The sequence below is a fragment of the Oreochromis niloticus genome, linkage group LG10, assembly GCF_001858045.2.
Source record: "Oreochromis niloticus isolate F11D_XX linkage group LG10, O_niloticus_UMD_NMBU, whole genome shotgun sequence".
Classification (NCBI taxonomy): domain Eukaryota; kingdom Metazoa; phylum Chordata; class Actinopteri; order Cichliformes; family Cichlidae; genus Oreochromis; species Oreochromis niloticus.
The window spans coordinates 33,852,012-33,875,850 of record NC_031975.2 but is presented as its reverse complement, the minus strand read 5'-3'; the positions used below and the strand labels follow the sequence as shown (position 1 = coordinate 33,875,850).

At 40.5% G+C, this 23,839-nt stretch overlaps 1 protein-coding gene across 1 annotated transcript; it reads right to left on the bottom strand.

The window, feature by feature from the left end:
- Positions 1-318: 318 nt before the first annotated feature.
- On the bottom strand, positions 319-8,095 carry LOC100699870 (gap junction Cx32.2 protein). Its single transcript, XM_005461747.4, has 2 exons — positions 7,991-8,095; positions 319-2,701 (listed from the first exon to the last, which is right to left on the bottom strand). The coding sequence occupies exon 2, from the start codon at positions 2,690-2,692 to the stop codon at positions 1,823-1,825; it is 870 nt and encodes a 289-aa protein (XP_005461804.1). The 5' UTR covers positions 2,693-2,701; positions 7,991-8,095; the 3' UTR covers positions 319-1,822.
- Between the last annotated feature and the right edge of the window lie 15,744 nt (positions 8,096-23,839).

Here is a 23,839-nt window from a genome sequence, read left to right as displayed (position 1 = left end):
TGGGCCTTCCCAGCTTCCCAGCCAGCCAATCGTCTGTGAGGGCAAGTACATTCAAATTTACATATCGGGGCCCGCTGTGCTTACCAACCAGCCATTCATGTAAGTCATATAGCTCTAATAATTCATATTTTTATTTTAAATAGTCAACACTTCTCTCTCTGCTATATCATGGTATTTCTGCTAAATCATAGTATTTCTACGAAATTATATATTGTTTTATAAATATAGCATTTCTACTATATAATGGTATTTCTGCTATGTTATAATATTTGTGCTAAACCAGAGTATTTGTGCTGAAACAGCATTTCTGGTAAATGATAGTATTTCTGCTAAATTATAGTATTTGTGAAAAAATTACAGTATTCATGGTACATCACAGTGTCTCTGCTAAATCACAGTATTTCTGCTATGTTGTAGTATTTTTCTAAATCATAGTATTTCTGTAATGTTTAAGTATTTTTGGCTAAATATATTATTTCTGTTATCTTATACTATTTCTCCTAAATTCTTCTATTTCTGAGAAGGTATGATGGTTTTGCTAAGATTTCTGAGAAGTTCTGTTATGTTATTGTATTTCTTCCAAGTATTATGTTTCCTCTAATATACTGCAGTTCTGCTAGGTAATTACATTTTAGCAAGTTCATTTGCTTCGGCAAACTTTTTACAATCTCTGCAACTTTTTAGCTTTTTCAGCTAGTTTCAGCAGACAGCTTCAGCTTTAGAGGATCCACACAGCATTTTCACAGGAAATGCAAATTTTTCTAGTTTAAAATTTTTTTTTTCGTTTTTTCTTTCTCTTTCTCTCTGGATTGGTGTCCAATATGTTCTTGGGGTGGGGTACACATATAAAAAGGAGCATTGTGTCTTTGTTACATGTATGTCTTTGTATTACACTCTTGACGCTCAATATAAAATATTTAAAATTTAAAAAAAAAAAAACTCTTTTGAGGCCTGCTGCGGGAGACCTGGACACCTGAGATGGGAGCAGCTATGGCCTGTGCATTGGAGACTCCCAAATTTCATTTCCCCTTACCACCTTTTACCCTATGCTGGGATGACCCTAGACCTCAAACTCAGCCCTCTCTGTCTATCTCCCTCTCTCCCTCTACTTCAGACTCAGGATGTGAAAGAAACCCCTTTTCCAGGGCAGCAAGTGCGGGACATGGGTCCTTGAGCCGGGAGCAAGGATGGCCCGTGCATTGGTGCCCAGTTGCCTTTGGCAACTGAGCCCTCATTTTCTTTTTCCCTAACCCATCAACATCACTCTATTCAAAAAGGCTTATAATATGGTACAACATTAAAAACAGTTCGTTTACACAAAAACTATTTTACACAAAACAAATACAGTTAATAGCAATATATATTAAAAACAATAGATTTTACAATGTTTAAAGTCAAATATGCAGGGAATCTTAAAAAGAGTTTACACACATAGGGTTAATACAGGTTTGAAAAGAGGGAAGGGTATAAAGGGAGGTGGAGTCAGCCGAGAACTCATTTCGTGTTGGAACTCTGAGGAGTGAACATCAGCAGCCTTGTGCAATTCAGCCACATTCTTTTTCCTTCTTTGAGGAATATAGGCTATCCTGCCCAGTGTCAATGTACAAAGTAGGGTGTGGAATGATAATCAATTCTTTATTAATGATTGGTAAATGTTTTTAAAGTGGATAAAAAAAGACTGGTTTCTGAACAATGCATAACAGAAATAATTCATATTGCTAAACACCATATAAGGTTTTTATGTTTAAGGTTACTTACAAAAAGTTCAATAAGAGCAGATCCTGTCAAATGATTATATATGATTACTCAGAGATCCTTTCTGTCAGGTATCCTTCTCTTTAACGATGGAATCACTGTGGTTCTCATTAGCGCTGAGTCCCGTCTTAGCATGAGCTGGCAGAGTGAACAATGGAACTCCTCCATGTGGGCGATTCGTGTTTCGGCCAGCTCGACTGAATGGGTAATACTGTGAACTGAGCTCATGCTGTTCACATAAAAACTGTTTCCTGTTATCTCTTCTCCTTGTACAGCACAGGTAAATGATCTCAATTATATTCAGGAGTACTGAAATGCCTGAAACTGCAAGCATAAAAAAGATAAAGATCGTTTTCTCTGTGGGACGGGAGACCATACACTGGGCACCAGCCATTTCGGCACAAGGAGACATTTTACAGTGGAACTTTAAGTGAATGAATGGGGAACCAAAGATAAAAAACTGGCCCACACTAAATCCAACTTCCAGGAAGATCTTTAAAAAGAGCTGTGTCATATACGTGCAAAAGAGTGTCCCTTTTAACTTCACCTTTCCACGATCATCCGTATATTTACGTTTCTTTAATTTAGTTCCATCAATTCCATCCTGCAGCTGTTCCATCATTCTTTTCTCTTTATGAATTATGTGTACAGCATATCCCAGATAGACAAGGGTAGGAGTTGACACAAAGGTGATCTGCAGGACCCAGTAATGTACAAAGGATATTGGAAACTTCCAGTTGTAGCAAGCATGTTCACATCCAGGTTCTTGAGTGTCACAGTAGAACTCTGACACTTCATCTGCCCAAACATTGTCTGCAGCAGCACCTAGGACAAAGATCCGGAACAGGAAGAGGACGCTCATCCAGATCTTACCCACTATAGTTGAGTGAGATTGGACCTTGTGTAGCAGTGTCAGCAGGTAAGACCAGTCCCCCATGGCTGAAAACTAATTTGATATGTGGAGGAAAAACACAGTTAGTACATTTAAATCCCTATCCCCACCCACCAGTCTGTGCCATGGTCTGACTAACCCTCATCACACTCACACACAGTGCTGTGGTCATTTTAAGCAAGTGTTTATTTTTTTGACAAAAATATGTAATAAAGTTTCATTCAAAAAGAATAATCTGAATCAAAGTCACAATTACACAATGTCTAACTCAGCATGCTCAGCATGCACCTGACTCCGAGAGTCAGGCGCATCTTCACACAGCAGCCACTCTGGGTCTAAATGACAACACCTTAGACTTCAAAACCATGAGCTGGGGCTCCTCCTTTGTCCAACAATAAACCAATTTTAAATAGTGGTGGCCCTACCCTTTTACCACTGAGAAAAACCTCTGATCAATTAAGCTATTTCAGAGAGGCGGGCTCTCGCTTTGACCAATGAGATAGCAGAGGAGACCACTTCTAACCTGATATCTGTGAAAAAGCTTTGGGGGGGCTATGACCCCCACCCTCGCTAAATAACTAAGAATAACCTTTTTATTTGGTGTCACAGATTTTCTTACAAATGGTAAATGGCCTGTATTTGTATAGCGCTTTACTTAGTCCCTAAGGACCCCAAAGCGCTTTACACTAAATTCAGTCATACACCCATTCACACGCACATTGACACACTGGTGATGACAAGCTACATTGTAGCCAGAGCTGCCCTGGGGCACACTGACAAACACACAACCCCACAAAAACAGCTGTCTAAAAAGACATTTTTGTCTAAAAAAATTATTATTTTTTCCTTAAAATGGCAACAGCACAGCATTATGAATTATTGTTCCATCATTTTAATTTCTATCTCAACACTTATATTCATCACACAATACTATTGACATGTTATTAGTGATCATATTTTGTGATCATGTGATAATTGATTATTAACAAGTTATGAAATATCAAATTTTCATGATATTCTGAAAAATTGGTTTTGTCATAAACTTTTATTAGAGTAATGCAGGAGTTACATTCTAAAAATGACCCGCGATGAAATCTAAAAAGTAGCCAGCTTTAGTTTTTACAATTATTATATATGTTTTAAGGCTGTAAAACCCCTCACTACACACTTTATACACTTTTCTCAAACAGGCATGAAAATTTTAACACTTTTCTCTTTTGTTTAAACACTCCCAAAGTTCAAACCTTCATAGAAAAATAAGTCCAGTATTATAGAATGAAATCAAAGATCAAACCCTGTTTTCAGGCCCCGAACATGGGAATAGAGTTTCATCGACATTGATGTGTTTCTTGGGGAGAAAACCTACAAACATACAGTACAGAACTTCAGAGTCACACTGCTAGTGATCGAAGATTTATGTAAATTTGACAAGCTTAATGAAATTTGTACTGTACAGGAGACACGGCATGGAGGAGATTGATTGACAATGGTGTACAGCCGATCAGGACGCAGCACACAATGTGCTGTACAAAACAAAAAAAATGAAGCATGCAAAATTGCACACACAAAAAATCTGCGAAACAGCAAGGCCGGTTAACCGTGTTATAGCGAGGGATCACTGTATTTCCTTTATGACTTCCTTGTCATAAATCACTTGTTTTGACATAAAGTTTTTGACATTATAAAGTTTTTGACATTATAAAGTATTGACGTTATTCCTGCTGTCTTACTATATTTTTACTAAATTTTACTTTACTTTGTTTACTTTACTATGTCTCCTTATTTTTATTAGACTTTTCTTGTCCTCTGTGTAATTTGTCTTGTCAGACTTGAGACTTAATCACAGGGGTGAAGAGGGGGATCAAGGGGGTTCTAAGAAACAACAAACTATAACGGCAACCCAGGCACAATAGAAATGAACTTAGATAACCTAAAGAACTTAAAAATAAACCATAAACATCAAAATACATTAAAATTCAAAACATTGGATCAAACGACCCAGGATCGTGACATCATGGTCATGCTCTTGTTTGCTTACCTCATGTCATAGTTTTGCATGATCCTGTTCAGGCCAAGTTCATGTTCATGTCATAGTTTACATCAGGGGTAGGCAACCTTTCTGATGGCGAGTGCCATTTAAAATTTCCTCAGAAGTCAGTGTGCCATATGATTGCATTAGCAATAAAATTTAATAACGCTCTATATTAACAGTTACACATTATATAGAACCACTTTATAGAATTATATTTGTTTGCAAATGTTGGCAGCTATCAGCGAATAGTTATCAGCTATTTTGAAACAAAAAAAAGACACTTTTTATCCATAACAGCAAATGAACTGTACAACAGAAAATACAAATGCTATTTATGGTCTCCTCACAACAATGATAAGAAAAATGAACTGGGCCAATGTGGTATGTTTGTTAATACAGAGACACACATATTAATGTGATCTCTGGTCTCCCACTGAGAGACACAGGTCTCCGAGTGTCCAGCATTCAGACGGCTACCTGAGGACACTCATGTGAGAGAAAATCTGCTCACACAGATATGTAGAGCCAAATACTGTCAATAAGGCCTCTGCAATGTTCTGAAGACAGTTAAACTTGTCAGGTAGTGACGTCCAGCAGTTGAAAATGCAGCTCCATGAACACGCACAGCTGTAGATTCCAGCTGCTTCGATGTCGCATTAACTGGCATTAACTCAGCCAGTTAATGCGAGACAAATCTAGCTGCTCATTAAAGCTTTCTGGTTTGATCAGAAAATAAAACATTGGTCCATACACCTGAAAGTCCCAAAAATGCATTGTGTCTCGAGTCTATGGATGCATTTTGACTAAAGACCGGCCCCCCAGATATTAAAGCCATAAAGCCTTTGAATGAAAACAAACACTGTTGTGACAGTGATGTACACTGTCTTGTTGGTAAATGTATGATTTCTATTCATTTTACGTCAGATAAAAACTTTGGTTGTAAGCTTCAGATAATTATTTAATAACAGCCAGACATTTTAAATGAGAATAAGAAAGTATTTCTTTGTGCCCCCCTTTCCCTGTTAATGCCCTACCTGGCCCCCTGGCAAAACTTTGCTAGACCCGCCCCTGCACAGTTACCAGCTGTCAGCTACATAGAAAAGGATCCTGGTGTTATTTGTCTCTCAGAAACAGTTCATAACTTCCCTTCAACTCATTCATGTCACCTAAAAGGTAAACCTGTTTCTCCATCACCTGTTCAGCTCTGATGATTCAGTAAGGACATCTCCTGGTTTCATCTTCATGTTTCCCTCTCACCAGATATACAAACCGATATCATGACCAGCAGCTTTACAGCTGTGGCTCCAGCAAACATCAGCTGATACTAGAAATTAATATTAAATACATTCTAACAACAGCTGACCAAGCTTAAACGTGCTGCTGTTGTTTAGCGCGACATCCGGCAGTTTCCTCTTTCTGGCGCAAAGTGGGCGATAAACAAACAAGACGATCAGCCAAGAAAAGCCGATCAGCTGATCATTGATCAGTTTCATGATTGAAGTAGCAACAGGAGAGAGAGGGGGGAGAATGAGAGGAGAAGAAGATGCAGCTGTGCAGCAAAGACACAATAACTCCAGCTTTGTGTCTTTTTCCATCCTCGCTGAAGTCTGGGACAAACTGTGTTCCTTCTCAGCTCAACACGAAACGCGTAATAATTTTTCTGAATGCCGGACGATTCCATTTGTACGGGACGGTTAGCACCTCTACTAACTAACCTTATGAATAAAATAAAGTTCACTATCAATAAAATCATAGCACCCGCCCAGCAGTATACAAATTCCGTCATGCTAGCTAGTACGCAGTACGGGTTATTGTAACTGACTGTAAAAAGTCAGCACAACGAAAATAAACTCCACCTAAACTTGGTTTATATCTGACCCAGATAGACTGCAGGTCATAACTTCTTACCTGAAGTTCAGTTCACCTGACGCCCTGACGCTCCGACCGGCGGCTGCCTCGGGTCTCTCCTCCTCCTCCTGCCTCCCCTTCCCTCATCCACCTGCTGGCCTCCACCACTTGTTAATTTTACTGAATCTGTGGATGCTCCACCATAGCCACCACCAAACAACTGAGTTATTTTTACACACCGCCCAGTGTCTGGCCAATCCACCACCAAAAAACTAAAAAATAAAAAAAAATAATCGGGTCACCGAGCAAATGCCCTGGTGGCCCCCGAAGGCCAGTCCAGCTATGGTCGTGCGTGCCATCAGTTAACCCTTCGCGTGCCAACGGTGGCACGCGTACCTAGGGTTGCCGACCCCTGGTTTACATGTTTAGCTTTAGTTGATCCCAGTTTAGGTTTTAGTTCAGTCTTTTGCCTCAGTTTGTCTTGCCTTGTTTTTCTGCTTGGATATCAGCCTTAAATAAAGAGCTCGCCTTTTATTATACTAACCCTAACCACATACAGTTTTGATGTAAAATAGTACTATATGAATACATTTGTCATTAAAAAAATCTAATCAAAGCATAAAGTCTGCTACTGTAGAATGAGGAAAATAAGTTGCACATATAATCTGGTAAACACAGACACGAGAAATGTAATGGAACAAAATTGGCAGCAAGTGCAGTGTACTGTGTCAGTAATTATACTGTATTTTTTTGCTGTATTGTAAATATAAAGAAAGAAAACATTGAAATTAATGAATTCTTTATCTAATATTTTATTAATATCTGTTACTATCTAATGTAACTTGTTAATTTTATGTTAAAAAAAAGACAGAGAAAAGAAATATATGAAGGTAATGCAAGCACTAGTCCAAACAAAAGTTTTGGTTACTGCTTCTCATCCAAGCATTAAAGGCTACTGTAGAAACTCTGTACTTTTTCAATTGAAATTACATTCATTTCTTATATATTTCTTTAAATTACACACACTATTTCAATACACTTTACTTTATAAGAACAGACCTTAAATTATTATAGAAAGAAATCCAAGAAGTGGTGCATTAGAAAACATTTGGTTACAGTTAGGAGAAGAAAACTCAGACAGAATAAGACTCAGAGTGGGCCGGTAGGTATTCTGACTTGTTTGGATGATACAGAATTGAGACAGAAAAGAATCTTTTACTTTAATGTTTAAGTTTAAAGTTTAACAGGTCCATTAACCAAAACTACAGCTTTGAAAACAGTGGGTTAAACAGGCATGTAGCAAATCTTGAATAGATCTGCGTCAACAACAGTGTGCAAAGACGTTAAACAGGAACTGAGACCTATTTGTCTTAAAGAAACACTGAAAAGTTTAATTCAAAATCATTTTACAGCAATGAACAGGTGTTTTAACTCAAGGATGTGGGAACAAAAAATGTACTCACCTATAATTCAGATATTAGAAGATCTTTCCAATGAGCTCATCCAAGACGAACCAGAGTGGAGGCAGATGAAAATCAGAATGAACTGACCAGGAAGACACTCTACTTCCTGTCTGAGGCCTGTGGGTTTGGTCTGACTGAAGCAGACATACAATCTGCTGATCACAGCATCATCATGAATCTCATGACAAATTTCATCACCTCTTATTCAATCAGTTTCTATAAAGGGAACACTAATAATCATAAAACAACACCATTTTTTCTATCAACTCACACTCTAACTCATAATTTCCTAATGTCCACATTGTAGAGTTGGGGTATAGTTGGGAAATTGAAAAAGAAACAACCTGCTGAGATGTTTGTTGGCACAAAAGGGACTGTATGAATCATGTGTCCTAAGTGAGATCTAATTGCGATGTCACTCAGTTTGCATTAAATTATAAATTTTAAATCAGGTGCCCCACTCAAAACTTTCAAAGCCACTTACACTGTGAGCGTTAATATGTTTATGGCATAGTAAAGAAAAGTATGTTCCTATTAAATTAGCACAAACCAGCTCACTAACTCCCACTAGTAGGAAAATGCTGAAATTCTTGCTTCCAATTCAACACATATGTCTCGTTTTGCTAGGAAGTGTGGGTGGGCGCTTTTTACCGGGAGTAATCTGATGATTCATCACGAAGTCTGAAGAAATGTTAAAAGGAAGTGAAGCAATCTAATTCACCATACAAGAAGTGACCCAAGGAGACAAATGATCCACTCCCAAGAGGAGAATGTATTAAGCCAGAAAAGTCTATTTCCTGCCACTGCAACCCAGGGAAGGAAAATACTCAGCCAGGAGTGATGGCACAACAAAGGACAAAGGGAAATTCAGACAATATACACCCACACATATACCCTACAAAAATGCACTTTATTGCTATAACAATTAAAAACAATCAGCCTGACAATCCCACATCTCACAACTCATTAACAACAACTATTATCTTACATTATGATAAAACTGGTCAAAAATGGCCAAAGGCCGGTAACTGAAACTGAACCCAGGCGCAGAAAACCCAGAGCAGAGGCAGAGGAAAGTTTTAACAATGTTTTTATTATAGAAAGAAACCCAGATATATTTTCTGGGATTACCTATTTCTTGGATGAGTGGAGTTCTTATTTTATTTTTATTTATTATATTCTTAGCCTGAGTGGATTATAAAAGATAAACTTCCCATCTCTGTGACATCATACAGATCCAAGAATTTAAAGGAAAACAACCAGAAAAATCTGTGACAGTGTTTAGAGCAGTGTGGAGCCTGAGCTTTGGGTTCATAGGGATTACTGCACATGCATGGAGCTCATGATTAGGAACATGTTCTATATGATTGGGCACCACCAAAAGAGGAGATGGATAACAAATAAGAACAATAAAACATACAGTTTTTGTTTTGAGTACCAGGTTACATGTCAAACTGCACTCTTCTGTCATCAGTTTACAGGAACAAAGTGTATGTGTAGTCATGTGACCTGAAGGACTGATCAGTTATTTTAAAAGCAAAATGAATTATACTGAAATGATAAAACTACGACTGTATTGTATTTGAGTGTAAAGTCACAGTTTTATCATTTCAGTATATTTCATTTTGCTTTTAAAATGTCAAAACTGAGTAAATATTGACTATTGTTTATTCAGGTGATCAGCATCAGTGATACAAACTGAATGAGCTTCCTTTTTTACAGTCTTTGTGATATTGATTAAATTGGATTTATTGGAGAATCTTAAAATTTCACACATGCAATAACTCAGCTCAGTGTCTTTTGTTTTTAAAATATCACTATATGAATTGACATAAAGAACAAACCTGATTTCATATGTCTGATTTAATTTATCATAAAAGTATTTTATTAATATTTATCCATCTGTGGTTCTCGAGAACTTTGATGTCAGAGTAAACAAAACTAAAGCTTCACCTTAATGATGCCTTATGTTGTGTTCAAATTTCTTCAGAATCATTTTCAACCCTAACACTAACCACATTCAGACGGTTTGTTTTCTGGTGAAGCTGTGGTGGTGATATTACTGTTGTTACAACAGTATTTCTGTCACGGCTGACAAGGTGAGCTGTGTGGAAGTGAAGAGAGAAAGGACCCACAAGCAGGCACTGACTTTACTGAGAGGGAGTTTTATTCACAGTAAGAGCAAACAGAAATGTAGAGGACATGAAACAGAACCTAAAGATGACCTACACTGGGAAAACTAACAAAACAGACCTGAAACCCGGAATCGGAGACGCGGGGAGACTAGAGAGGACAACACAGGGAGGAAATGCAGGGAGACAACACAGACGGACCAGCAACGAGCAACAGGAAACACAGGGCTTAAACACACATTGGAGTAATGAGGGAATAGGAGACAGGAGGGAAACACAGCTGGGAGAAATTAGGTCTAACGAGTCTAGGGAAGCAAAACTAGACACATTCACATAAGACATGGACCTTCAAAGTCAAACAGGAAATACACGACAGGCACAGAGATCCAGACTAGACACTGAACTTAACAGACAGACTCCCGAGCAGACACTATTATATCATGGACAGACAGAGGGAACACCGAGAAGTGGTACCAGGGCAGGCACAGAACAGAAACCTAACAAGTGGCAAATTGTAATGAAAAACATAACCAGAATAAACAAGAATATACAATATAATAAGGAAACACAAAACACTGTGTCGTCAGACTCAGGATCATGACAATTTCCTGATTGGACTGTAGATATTTTTATGATTTAAGGTGAGGAAGAAATTAAAATTTAAAAAATGTTCCTTCACATTTTTCACATTCCCGAAATAAAAAGAGGAAGGAATACGGTTACAGGAAAACTTGCTTATAGTTTAGAACTGGAGCTTCTCATAATCACTGCCCTGAGAAGATGGTTTCGAGAAGGATGTGGAGAAGAAAAGACATACTGGAAAGATACTTTTACAGAAAGTATCTTTCCATCCAGCTTGTTGAGCCCGCTTTTTTACATGTAAGGCCTGCACAAATTACTCAGCAACAGCCTGTTTGAGAGCCTCCAACTTCTTTCTTCTTTCATATTCATTCTCTGACAAAATCAAACATCTACAACAGGCAAAAAAGCAAATAATTAAATCTCAACACTGAAAGTTCCGACAGTGTAGAAAAATAGTTTTCCTGAATGTGTTAAATTTAAATCTCTGCTAAAGTTTAAAAAGGGTCCCAAATGTCTTCTGTTTATCTTTCAATCTCCTGGATTCAGATGTTAACCATTCCTCGCCGTCATTCCCCTGACCGTGGTCGGGAGACGCAAGGGGAGATGTTTCCTCCACGGCCGAAGTTTTGTCCTCCTTCGGGGTTAACGCCCTTCACTTTTGTGGAGTAGTGAGGCAGGCAGAAATCAGCTGAGACACTCAGGAATACTGAAGAGATGAGTCTTTAATAACGATACTGCACATTCCAATACACACTGCATAGGCTGTAGCCCATTAGAACGCTGCCCCCAGTCACACACACATCCCCTAAACTCCTCACATGGCACGCAGCCACACACAAGCCGGCAATTCCCGCAACACTACCCCCACTCTGGATTTCAATTAAAAAATAATTCCACTCCAACATTGCAATGCATAGAACTGATATACAATCCCTATACAGCTTAGAGTCCAGAAGAGACAAATGTGTTAGCCATTACTCCATATGAAGTGAGGCATAGTATCCATTAGTGCACCTCAGTGACAAAAGAAAGTTTGCTGAATTAATGTGTACATACATGTGCAACATAAAGCATTTCAAGCGCTGTAAAGTAGAGAAGAAATTACACGATTGTAACTATTACATGGCGACCGGGAATAACTAACTTATCCAAGCCATCTTGCAAGGAACAAGTACAAATGGATAAGTGCATGTAGATACCCTGTAGGTTCGTCAGTTACTCTTTTTTTATATATATAAACACTCAAACAATTAAAAAAAATTTAGCTCTTTTAAACCGTTGTAGCTAAGACTGTAGGAGAGTGACATGATTTAAAACTTAGAACTGAATCTTCAGTCCTACTTGGAACTGTCCATGGTAGATAAACCAAGCTAAGTGACATGTCTGTGAAGGTTCTCAGTCATCCAGGTCATCGTAGTCTAAGGAGGTTGGAAAGAAAAGTGTCTGGACTTCTTTAAGTTGCTTGAAGACATTTCATCTCTCATCCGTGAAGCTTCTTCAGTTCTAGGGTCAAATGGTGGAGAGATACCCCGTGGGAGTATCCCCCCAAAGAGGGACAAAAGGACCCCCTGATTATCGTCTACCTAATCACATTAGCGAAGGCGTGAAAACGGGTGTGGGTCACAATCAGCCAGGGTTTCAGGTGAGCTCATTGTGAAACCTAGCCCCACCCTATCCTGAGGTCAGATGGCCCAAGGTGTGAGTGGGCGTTAAGGCGTCTGGGAAGGGATCTCAAAACTGGATTATAGATGGCAGACGGTGGGGCTAGGTTTCACAATGAGCTCGCCCGAAACCCGGGCTGATTGTGACCCAGCAGCACAGGTAGAGGATCACGCCTTGGCTCATGTGATTAGGTAGAGGATCATCAGGGGGTCCTTTTGTCCCTCTTTGGGGGAAACTCCCACAGAGCTTAAATCTGGGACTCTCCACCATTTGACCCTAGAACTGAAGAAGCTTCTCGGATGAGAGGTGAAACGTCTTCAGTCCAGACACTTTTCTTTCCAAGCTCCTTAGGCCAAGCTAAGTGACCCACACCCCATATGGGTCGGGTCCGATAAGTTGGTCGTTGAAACTGCTGGCCCAGATGGTCTGGCTCACCCACCGCAGCCCCACCATTCTTATAGTCTACATGGGAAGGGGACGACGGGACAAGCACAACTGGAGCAGGATCAGCTGCAACTGGGACGGATGGCTGAGAGAAGCTGGGCTCATTGTCAGTTGCAGGGGAGAACAGACTGAGCAGACCAAGATCATCACGTGCATCTCGCTCATCACTTTTGGTTTTAACTTTTGTGGCAGTACGATTTGAGGGTAGAACTGGGCCTCGTCAAGGCAGTAGAAGCGACGGACCAGAACTCTATCTCTGAAGTAGAGTCGTTTCCATTGAGCCAGTATGTCTTAGTAGCTGGGCTGCATGGTGAAACAGTAGTCCATGGGGGGTTGCTCACTGCTGGCCTCCATCCAGGTGCATATGGGTGCAATGTCTGCATCAGCGTCCTGGGCTTGGCTCAGCTCAACCATAGTCCAGCCATGAAACAAAGAAGCAGTATCAAGGGTTGTAGTCACATATATTTTCTCAGTCAGCTTTACATTGTGTGTATTATTGGGAATGTTCTGGTGTGATGTCTGTGTTGGTGTGAGTTATCTGTGCTCAGACGTCTGTGTTGGTAGGAGTGTTTTGGCATAAAATGTCTGACATGGTAAGAATAGTTTGGTCTAGAGTCTTTGTGTCTGGTGTAAGGGTGTTATGACCTACCCCCACTGGACACACCATTGTAGTAGCCGGTTGTACCCCCACCGCACTCAGCAGCAGGGAGGTGGTGTCAGAGTCAAACTCGCATTGGACCGCCCGATGACTGGTCCCCCCGAGATGTGTGGAGGGGTCCTGCTCTTTGCATGGACAGGACTGGCAGCAGAGTCTTCTGGAGAGGCTAGCGGCATTGGTCTGCACTCGACCTGGATGGTGGATGATCTCAAAGTGGTACTCGGCAAGCTTCTCGAGCTATCGAGCTAACTGTCCCTCTAGTTCTTTCATTTTTGTTAGCCAGTCGCAGGCTGCTGTGGTCTGTGCGCACTTTGAAAGGCCGTCCGAGGAGGAACTGCCGAAAATGGGACATTAAATACACAATGGCTAGTAGTTCAAGTCGGGTGGTGCAGTAGTTTTGTTCAGTTTTTGATAGCTTACGACTGCCATATGCCAACACACACACCCTGTTGCATCTGTGACAGCAAAGCGCCGATGCCCATGTCACTGACATCAGTGTCCAGTATCATTTCACCATGGTCAAGCAGATAGCCAAGAACAGGGGCAGAGGTGAGACAACACTTTAGCTGGTCAAAAGCTGCTTGGTACTCAGCCTGCCAGTGAAAATGTGCATTTTTCTTGTGGTATTGTAGGGGTTTGGCTATAGAGGCAAAGTCTTTCACTAACTGGCGGTAGTATGAGGCCAGGCCGATGAAGCGTCTGACTTCCTGGATGGACGTAGGTGTAGGCCACATCTCGAATTTTTGAACTTTGCTGGGGTCGGTAGCCACACCATGCTCGGATACCACATGGCCAAGATAAGCAAATTCGCGGTGAAAGAGCAGCATTTGGCAGATTTCAGTTTCAATTCAATTCAATTCAATTTTATTTATATAGCGCTAAATCACAACAACAGTCGCCTCAAGGTGCTTTATATTGTAAGGTAGACCCTACAATAATACATACAGAGAAAACCCAACAATCAAATGACCCCCTATGAGCAAGCACTTTGGCAACAGTGGGAAGGAAAAACTCCCTTTTAACAGGAAGAAACCTCCAGCAGAACCAGGCTCAGGGAGGGGCGGCCATCTGCTGCGACCGGTTGGGGTGAGAGAAGGAAGACAGGATAGAAGACATGCTGCGGAAGAGAGACAGAGATTAATAACAAGTACGATTTAATGCAGAGAGGTCTATTAAAAACAAATTGAGTGAGAAAGGTGACTGAAAAGGAAAAACTCAATGCATCATGGGAGTCCCCCGGCAGCCTATGGCTATTGCAGCATAACTAAGGGAGGATTCAGGGTCACCTGATCAAACCCTAACTATATGCTTTAGCAAAAAGGAAACTTTGAAGCTTAAACTTAAAAGTAGAGATAGTCCCTGTCTCCTGAATCCAAACTGGAACCTGGAAGTCTAAAATGCCTGGCCAAGCCCTTGCAGCATCCCTGACACGTCCTTAGCCAGCACGATGAATTTGTCCAAGTAGACCAGGCAGGTCTCCCACTGCGTGCCAACCAGGACACGGTCCATCAGCCGCTGGAATGTCGCCGGGGCATTGCATAGTTCAAATGGCATGACGTTCCACTCAAATCAAATCAAAATCAAATCAAAATTTATTTATATAGCACATATTAAAACAACAGTGTTGACCATAGTGCTTCACAGTCAGTAAAAGCATGAGACAATTAAAACAAACAATAAAAGAGGACAACAAACAATAGGTAACAACACAACAAGCTAGACCAGCCAACTAGTCAGAATCAAAAGCCAAAGTAAAAAGATAAGTTTTAAGACGTGATTTAAAAGACTGGATAGACTCGGCAGTACGAATATGAACAGGGAGGTTATTCCAGAGTCTTGGTGCCACGGATGCAAAGGCCCGGTCACCTCTCGACTTCATTCGAGACCTAGGTTGTGCTAGGACCCTGTGATTGGACGATCTAAGTGCTCTGTTGGGATTATATAAGTGGAGTAGTTCAGAAAGATAGCTGGGCGCTAAATTATTCAGAATTTTAAAAGTGAACAAAAGAATTTTAAAATCTATGCGATATTTAACAGGGAGCCAATGTAATTTGGCTAAAATTGGAGTTATGTGACTCAAAGAGGCCTGTCCTAGTGCAGAAAGCGGCAGCCCTGTGTGCTCTAGGTGTTAGCTCAACCTGCCAGAAGCCTGACGCGAGGTCTAATGTGCTGAACCATCTGGCAGTTGAGAGTGTGTCCAGTGTCACACACTGTAGTCAATGCAGAGACGGTATGGCCCATCTTTCTTACGCACCATAACGATGGGTGAGGCCCAGCTGTTGCAGCTGTGTTGGGCGAGACCGCTCTGTAGGCTGTAGTAGATCTGTTGGTCAGTGTGTTGCTGCTTTTCGCCTGCCAGTCTTCGTGGATGTTGTTTGACTAGGGCACCAGGATGGGTTACGATGTCGTGCTGTACAAGGCTGGTTCAGCCCATGTTGGCAGGCCCTGTAGAAAACCTATGTCCATAAGTGCAAAGCAAGCATTTCATTTGGAGCTGTTCATAGTCAGTGAGGTCTGTGGAGCTCTGAGCATAGAGGTCCTGCAAGTGCAAAGGAAACACTGGATGGCTGGTCAGTGAGTCTGCAGCTGGGGAGACCATGGAGCGTTCCACAGTTTCAGCTGGTTGGAGGAGCCCAGCAATGGATCCTTCCTTAATTGTTACAGCTTTATTGCCGGGGTGAAAGAGGTGAAGTGGGACTTCCTCCAGGGCTGAAGTTTTGTCCTCCTTCGGGATTAACTCCCTTCACCTTTGTGGAGTAGTAGGCCAGGCAGAAATCAGCCAAGACAACCGGGAATACTGAAGAGATAAGGCTTTAATAACGGTACTGCACATTCCAATACACACTGCATAGGCTGTAGCCCATTAGAACGCTGCCCCCGGTCGCCGTCTCTACCCACAACATTTTTTTCCTCACGTGAATGCTCACAGACACATCACATACACCCCTCACACAGCACCCAGCCACACACAAGCCGGCAATTCCCACAACACAAACCTATCAGAAGCAGCTTTTGGTTCTGTGATGAAATAATTTCCTCTCATGTCAAATGTTTGAATGTCACTACGCTTTTATGATGGCACTGGTGGTTGTAGCTACTTTTTATTTATCACAGTTAACACTTATGTGTGAACATTTCTTACAGATTTTTGTTGGTTGTTGGAATCAGATCTCTGCTGTGACCTGTTGTTGCCCCTTTGATCCGTTTTCTTTCTCCGCTTTGGATGAAGTGGTTGGCCATCTGAAGTCCATTCTGTGCTCCCTGGACATCAGCATTTTAAATGTTTGTCTTAATTTTATAAATTTAAGGCTCATTTTATTATTTTTCCGCCTAAATGCTGTCGTTGATAGATATATTTAATTCATTTATTTAGCACCAAATCACAAGAACAGTTGCCTCAAGGAGCATATCCTGGTCTCTGGAATGCAGAGCTGTGTGGGCATAAATGCACTTGGATGGTAGTTATCTTATTTAAAACAGAAGCTGTGAAACAAACATCCACAACAGGAAAAGCTCTCCTTCGGGTGGCACTGTCACTTGGTGTTTGTTCTCTCTGCGGTAGAGTATCACTTCCTGTTCCTGTTCAAACACACAATGGTGTTTTTGAGTAGCTTATTTGCATAGCAATTAAATTAAAAACTTTTAGATAACTTCTGTTTTCATAGTATAATCTTCACGTGCTTCATCCGAAGCACACTCTCTGTGTACTCACTCCCTAATTTATAGCTAAAGTATTCACTCACTGTGTCTTTACTATTTTGCTAGCCTAGCTTAGCTTGCAGCCGACTCGCTAGCAGCATGGCCTCTTCACCTGTCCCTCCTGCACTTTCCTGCTAATTGTGTCAGATGTTTAATTACTCCTCGGCCTCCTTTAGCAGTAATACTTGCAATAAATTTAGCATATTTGGAGCTCTGGAGGCCAGGATTACTGAATTGGAGACTCGGCTTTGCACCCTCGATTCACCCACAGCTAGCCAGGCCCCTGTAGCTGGTGCAGCCGAAAAAAGCGTAGGCCCAGCTAGCTGTCCCCCGGCTGACCCCAAGCAGCTGGGGAAAGAGGGCGGCTGGGTGATGGTGAGGAGGAAGCATAGTCCTAAACAGAAGCCCCAGGTACACCACCAACCTGTTCATATGTCTAACCGTTTTTGCCCACTCGGTGACACACCCGCCAGGGGATCAAACTCTGGTAATGGCGATTCTGTTCTGAGACATGTGAAGCTAGATACACCAGCAACCATAGTCAATTGTCTTCCAGGGGCCAGAGCAGGCAACATTGAGGGAAATTTAAAACTGCTGGCTAAGGGTAAACGTAAATTCAGCAAAATTATAATTCATGCCGGCAGTAATGACACCCGGTTACGTCAATCGGAGGTCACTAAAATCAATATTTGGTAACCCCGGTCATATGCCCGGGCGGTCGCCGCTGACAATGAAGAGGGCCAGGAGAGGAAGATGTCAACTCCATGGAGCTTCAAGTGGTTACCTTTCTACGGTCTAAAGATGTGGAAGTGGATTATAACAACATTGAGGCTTGCCATCCTCTACCCCAAAAAAATGACAGTGACAAACCAGCCATCATTGTGAGATTTGCTAACAGAAAACACAAAACAGCACTGTTAAAACAAGGAAAGAAACAGAAAGGATCCGATGTCTTCATGAATGAACATCTGATAAAAAGAAATGCGGACATCGCCCGGAAAGCACGTTACTTGAAGAAACAGGGAAAAATTCAAAATACATGGACCACCAACTGTAAAGTATTCATTAAACTCAATGGAACACCGGAACAAGCCAAAGTGTTGGTCATCAGAAATATGGAGGAGGTGGACAAATACTGAGGTTCAACTTACACTGGAGGTATGAATACAAATGTGACGTGACACACAACACAACACATGGCACAGTCTAAAAGAACTTCATCTGCATCCGGCAACAATATCAATATAATTCATTGGAATTCTGTTTATGATAATCTGGAACTGAGAACATTTCAATACACAGACCATAATGTTCTAGACTTAGAAAAGGATATAGACCCGGAAAATAATTTCTTCTACAACATCAGCAATAACTGCTGCTATTTCACTGATGAACAGTTTAAACACACCATCAACACGGAAAATAAATTATCAATAATCCATTTTAAGAGCAGAAGTCTGTATGCCAACTTCAACAATATAAAGGAATATCTAAATGAGTTGACAAATCCATTTGGAATTATTGCCATTTCTGAAACATGGATCAATGCTGAGAAAGGACTGGACTTTGGACTGGAGGGATATGATGTGAATTTTGTAAATAGAAGGAACAAAAGTGGAGGGGAAGTAGCTGTGTATGTGGATAAAAACCTAAATTACAAGGTGGTGGAAAGTATGACAACTGCGATTGATAATTTATTAGAATGTATAACAATTGAAATGTATAAGGAAAAAGAGAAAAATGTAATAATTAGCTGTATATATAGAACACCTGGCTCTAGTATTCAAGTATTTAATGACTTCATAGAAGAAATATTCTCTAAAACAAATCAAAAAGTTGTGTTTATCGGTGGTGATCTTAATATTGACCTGTTGAATCCGAAAAAGCATAAAATGACAGACGAATTTCTAAACACTATGTACAGTTTGAGTTTACATCCTAAAATAACCAGACCTAGCAGAATTATACCACATTGTGCCACCTTACTTGACAATATTTTCACCAACAATATGGAAAACAACATCGTGAGCGAATTATTAATTAATGACATCAGTGATCACCTACCAGTTTTTGCAGTTTATGACACTAATTATAAGAGAAATCAACATGAAGAACAACTGAGATACAGACGTGTAAGGACAGAAGAAACTATGAATGCACTTAAGAACAATCTATTAAATCAGGACTGGGACAATGTGTACAAAGAAACTGATATTGATATTGCATATGGCATATTTTTAATAATATTAATGGAATTGTACGATAAAAACTGTCCAACAATAAAATACAACAGAAAGCACAAATATTCAGATCACTATGGACCATGTGGACCATGGACCATGGATCACTAAGGGTTTACAAAATGTATGTAAAAAGAAAAATACACTCTATAGGGAATTCCTAAAACAAAGAACAAAAGATGCTGAAAATAAATATAAAAAATACAAAAATAAGTTGACCAATATTATACGTGTATGTAGAAAGGAGTATTATAGTAAAACATTGATCAACAATAAACATAATATGAAGTGAATATGGGATGTTTTAAACGGTATCATTAAAAATAATTCTGGACAACAAAGTTATCCTCAATATTTTATTGACGATGGCAATATTATGGAAAACACTGCTGATGTGGTCAACCGCTTTAATCATTATTTTGTAAATATTGGACCAAATCTGGCAGAACAAATTCCTGAGTCACTGCCATCAGTAGACTGTAGTGAATGCCTGATTGATAGGAACCCTAACTCAATGTTCCTCACAGCAGTGGAGGAAAAAGAAATAATTGACACTGTACACATGTGTAAATATAAAACATCTACTGATTGTAATGATATTGACATGAAAATCGTCAAGAAGGTCATTGAAGGAATTGTAGGACCTCTTAACATATATTTGCAACTTATCATGTCAGACTGGCAAAGTTCCAAACAAAATGAAAATAGCTAAAGTTGTGCTGCTGTATAAAACTGGGGATAGACACCACTTCACAAATTACAGCCCTGTTTCTTTACTACCACAATTCTCCAAAATCCTAGAAAACCTGTTTAATAAACGATTAGACAAATTCTTAGATAAATATAAATTACTCTCTGACAGTCAATATGGATTCAGATCAAAAAGATCAACATCTCTGGCATTAATCGAATCAATTGAGGAGATTACAAATGCTATAGATCAGAAACAGTATGCAGCTGGACTATTTGTGGATCTCAAGAAAGCATTCGACACAATCAATCATGACATATTAATTACAGTTTTTCCTGAATGCTTAAACCCTAACTGTGATTCTTATAGCATAATTTCTAAAACTATTAATACTTATAGCAAAACCACTCACTGAGTTTGCCAAACTAAAAGCACAAACACTGCTTTGCACTCAGTTTGCCATTTTGTAACACACACCTTGCAAAACTGTAGCTACAATCCACTGCACAACACTCTTTTTGCAGAACTGTAAACACAACTCACAGCTTTACACTCAATTTCCAAATGATCAACGCACTCCTAGCAAAACTATACACATTTATGGCTATCATTAACACTATTTTGCCAACTGTCTGGCACACTGTCACATGTGACAACTGTGTTAGATAATTAGTTCACTTTGCAATCAGCCTAAGCACTATAAATAAGCTACAGGTAAGCTGTCCGTGTGGAGTACAATGGAGGGAGCATTCTCTCTAGTGAGAATTAGAGGAGGCCGAGGAAGAGGACGTGGAGGTGAAGAAGTAAGACGAAGAGGACGACAAGGACAAGGAGGTGAAGTTAGAGGAAGAGGACAAGGAGGAGCAAGAGGAGGACGAGGAGGGGGAGGAGGAAGGGTAAGAAGAGTAAGAAACAGAATTACTGATGACATGAGAGCTACAATAGTGGACCATGTAATCAACCATGGAATGACCCTGAGGGAAGCTGGCCAACGGGTTCAGCCTAACTCGAGCCACAACACCAGGGGTCGGCAACCTGCGGCTCCGGAGCTGCATGCGGCTCTTTAGTCCTTATAGTGCGGCTCCGCGTAGTTTGGGAAAATAAATTAGAAGTATTTAGCTGAAGTGTATTTTATTTATGTTAGTTCTTTTTTAACTTGTAGTTCTAAATTGGAAGATTATTGTAATATTGAAATATAAAAATAAAACTATATTCTATTATTTTTTCATTGCTCAAAATAAGAGTCACACTCGCGGAAGACAGTATACCCGCCGAAACGGCATGCATTTATCGAGACTTTCAACCCCAGGTAGGCCAATTATGGATCCACATTATGTCAGCAGCTATTCTCCACCGTGAACTATGTTAAAAACAAACACCGCTCATGCCTCACAGATGACAGCTTACAGTCCTTACAGTACAGTAATGATGAAAGTGACTTCGTACAGCCCCGATTTGCAGACGCTGTGCGCAGAGTATCAGGAGCAGAAGTCTCATTGTAAACATATCACGGCAGACCCGACGATGTTTCCATGAACATGCTTTTCAGCATCTCTTTATTGACCACTTTTCACACACAGTTGCTGTACGCATACAGGCGGCTGTAGCTTTTCAGCTCACAGCCCGACACATACCAACAACAACACAACAGCATAGATAGCACAGACGTTAAGGCGGTGAGGCGTGATTGCGGGTGCCGCTCAGGCGCGTCCGCCTCCCCTGCAGCGGCGCTGCAGAACATGCCCCGGCACACACATTAACCAGGTAAAATATATATTTAGGCAGAATTTTGCAAATATCTATTTTTCATTTTTCAGCAGCATAGTGCTTTTTTCCAATTATTTTTTAAAAATCAGGTCAAGGCTCCAAAAGCCCAAAGGCGATATAAGGGTGGTGGCTCATAACAGTTTTTGTTTGCTACATGGATCATTTTAGTTCAGCTGGGTGTCTTTCCTTTTGTTATATTTCTTTAAGAGTTCAAAATGTGTTAATTACATAAATAAAATGTAATTTTCTCTATAGCACTTCATGGATTTCATAAGCAGCACACCTTAGTTGTTCACACAAAGCACAAAGGTAAAAAACAATATATACAGTGTTATCTTCATTTTAGATGTCAAAAAGTATTTGCGGCTCCCAGTGTTTTCTTTTACGTGGAAACTGGGTCCAAATGGCTCTTTGGGTCGTAAAGGTTGCTGACCCCTGCACTACACTGTAGCAAGCATCATAAGGACATTTCGAAATGAGAATCAGTTAGTACAGTCACTTTGCACTAAGACTTGTAGCACTGCCGTATGCTAATGACAAACACAACAATACCATAGATGTAAAAATACTGAAATTGTTACTTTACAGAATTGCTAGACGACCAGATGCTGGGGGCAGAGGAAGAATGTTCACTGCAGACCAAGAAACCCATATAGTCAATATGGCGATTGCAAATAATTCTATACTTGGAAATAAACACTTGTGTTTGTTTTGATGTGTGTGAATAAACACCAGTACTTGAAGTTTGGATCCCTCTATGCTTACGGATCTATGACAAAAGTATGACCTCAAACTGACATAGCCTACCTTGTGCACAGAGAAAGCAAAAGCCAGATGTGTTGTTTATTCATACCATCAGTGTGTAGTTGGTGCATTGTGTGCTTATTAATGTGATGGCTTGTGTTAACTGTTGGATACGAAAATACAATTTTTACAAAGGTGTGGAGAGTTAAGCAAGGGTTATTCGCTTTTACAAGAAAACCACAATGTTTTGCTGACTGGGTGAAGGGTTTTCTTATTTGTGTGTAGAGTTTTGCAAAAATAGCCAATAGTTACAAAAAATGTGCTTAAGCTATCAGAAAAAACTGTAATAAACTAGAACGGCACGGGATCAGGGGGGTTGTACTGCACTGGGTGAAAAATTATTTAAGTGACAGGAAACAATTTGTGAAGCTGGGTGTCCATTCCTCATCATGCTTGGACATTACTTGTGGTGTTCCACAAGGCTCTGTACTGGGTCCAAAATTATTTATTATTTATATAAATCATATTTGTAAGGCATCTGATATATTAAAATTAGTATTATTTGCAGATGACACAAATATTTTTTGTTCTGGGGGAATCTAAAGGAGCTGCTGGATACAGTTACTTCAGAAATGTGCAAAATTAAAAAATGGTTTAACAGGAACAATCTATCGCTAAATCTAAGTAAAACTAAAATAATCTTATTTGGGAATTCCCTTAGAAATGCACAAGTGCAGATTCATATAGATGGTGTGGAAATTGAATGAGTACTTGAACATAAGTTTCTTGGTGTGATTATAGATGATGAATTAAACTGGAAGTCTCATATAAATCATATACATACCCGGCTCAGTTCGCTCTCCCTCTGTAACGTCGGTTCCGAAGCCGTGCTTTGTGCACCGATCGTTACTAGAGTAACCGCGTGCCTGCTCCAACCCATTGCTAGCCTTCACCGCGTTTGGGTCTAGCCAGCACGCCACACGGGCACGCCGAATTGCTGTGTTTAATTCGCGCGCTACCCCCGATTGTGACAGGATGTCTGAGCCCGTCATAGACCCAGCGGAATTCGAACGGCTGAAAGCCGAAGTGATACACCTTCGCAGCATGGTGGATCGGTTGAGCACAAAAGTGGAATCCCTCACCGGAACTGTCCTCCAACTCTCCACTTCCGTCACCGCGCTGCAACGTCAGCCAGCGCCGGTGAGCGCGGAACCCCGGATCGGACTACCA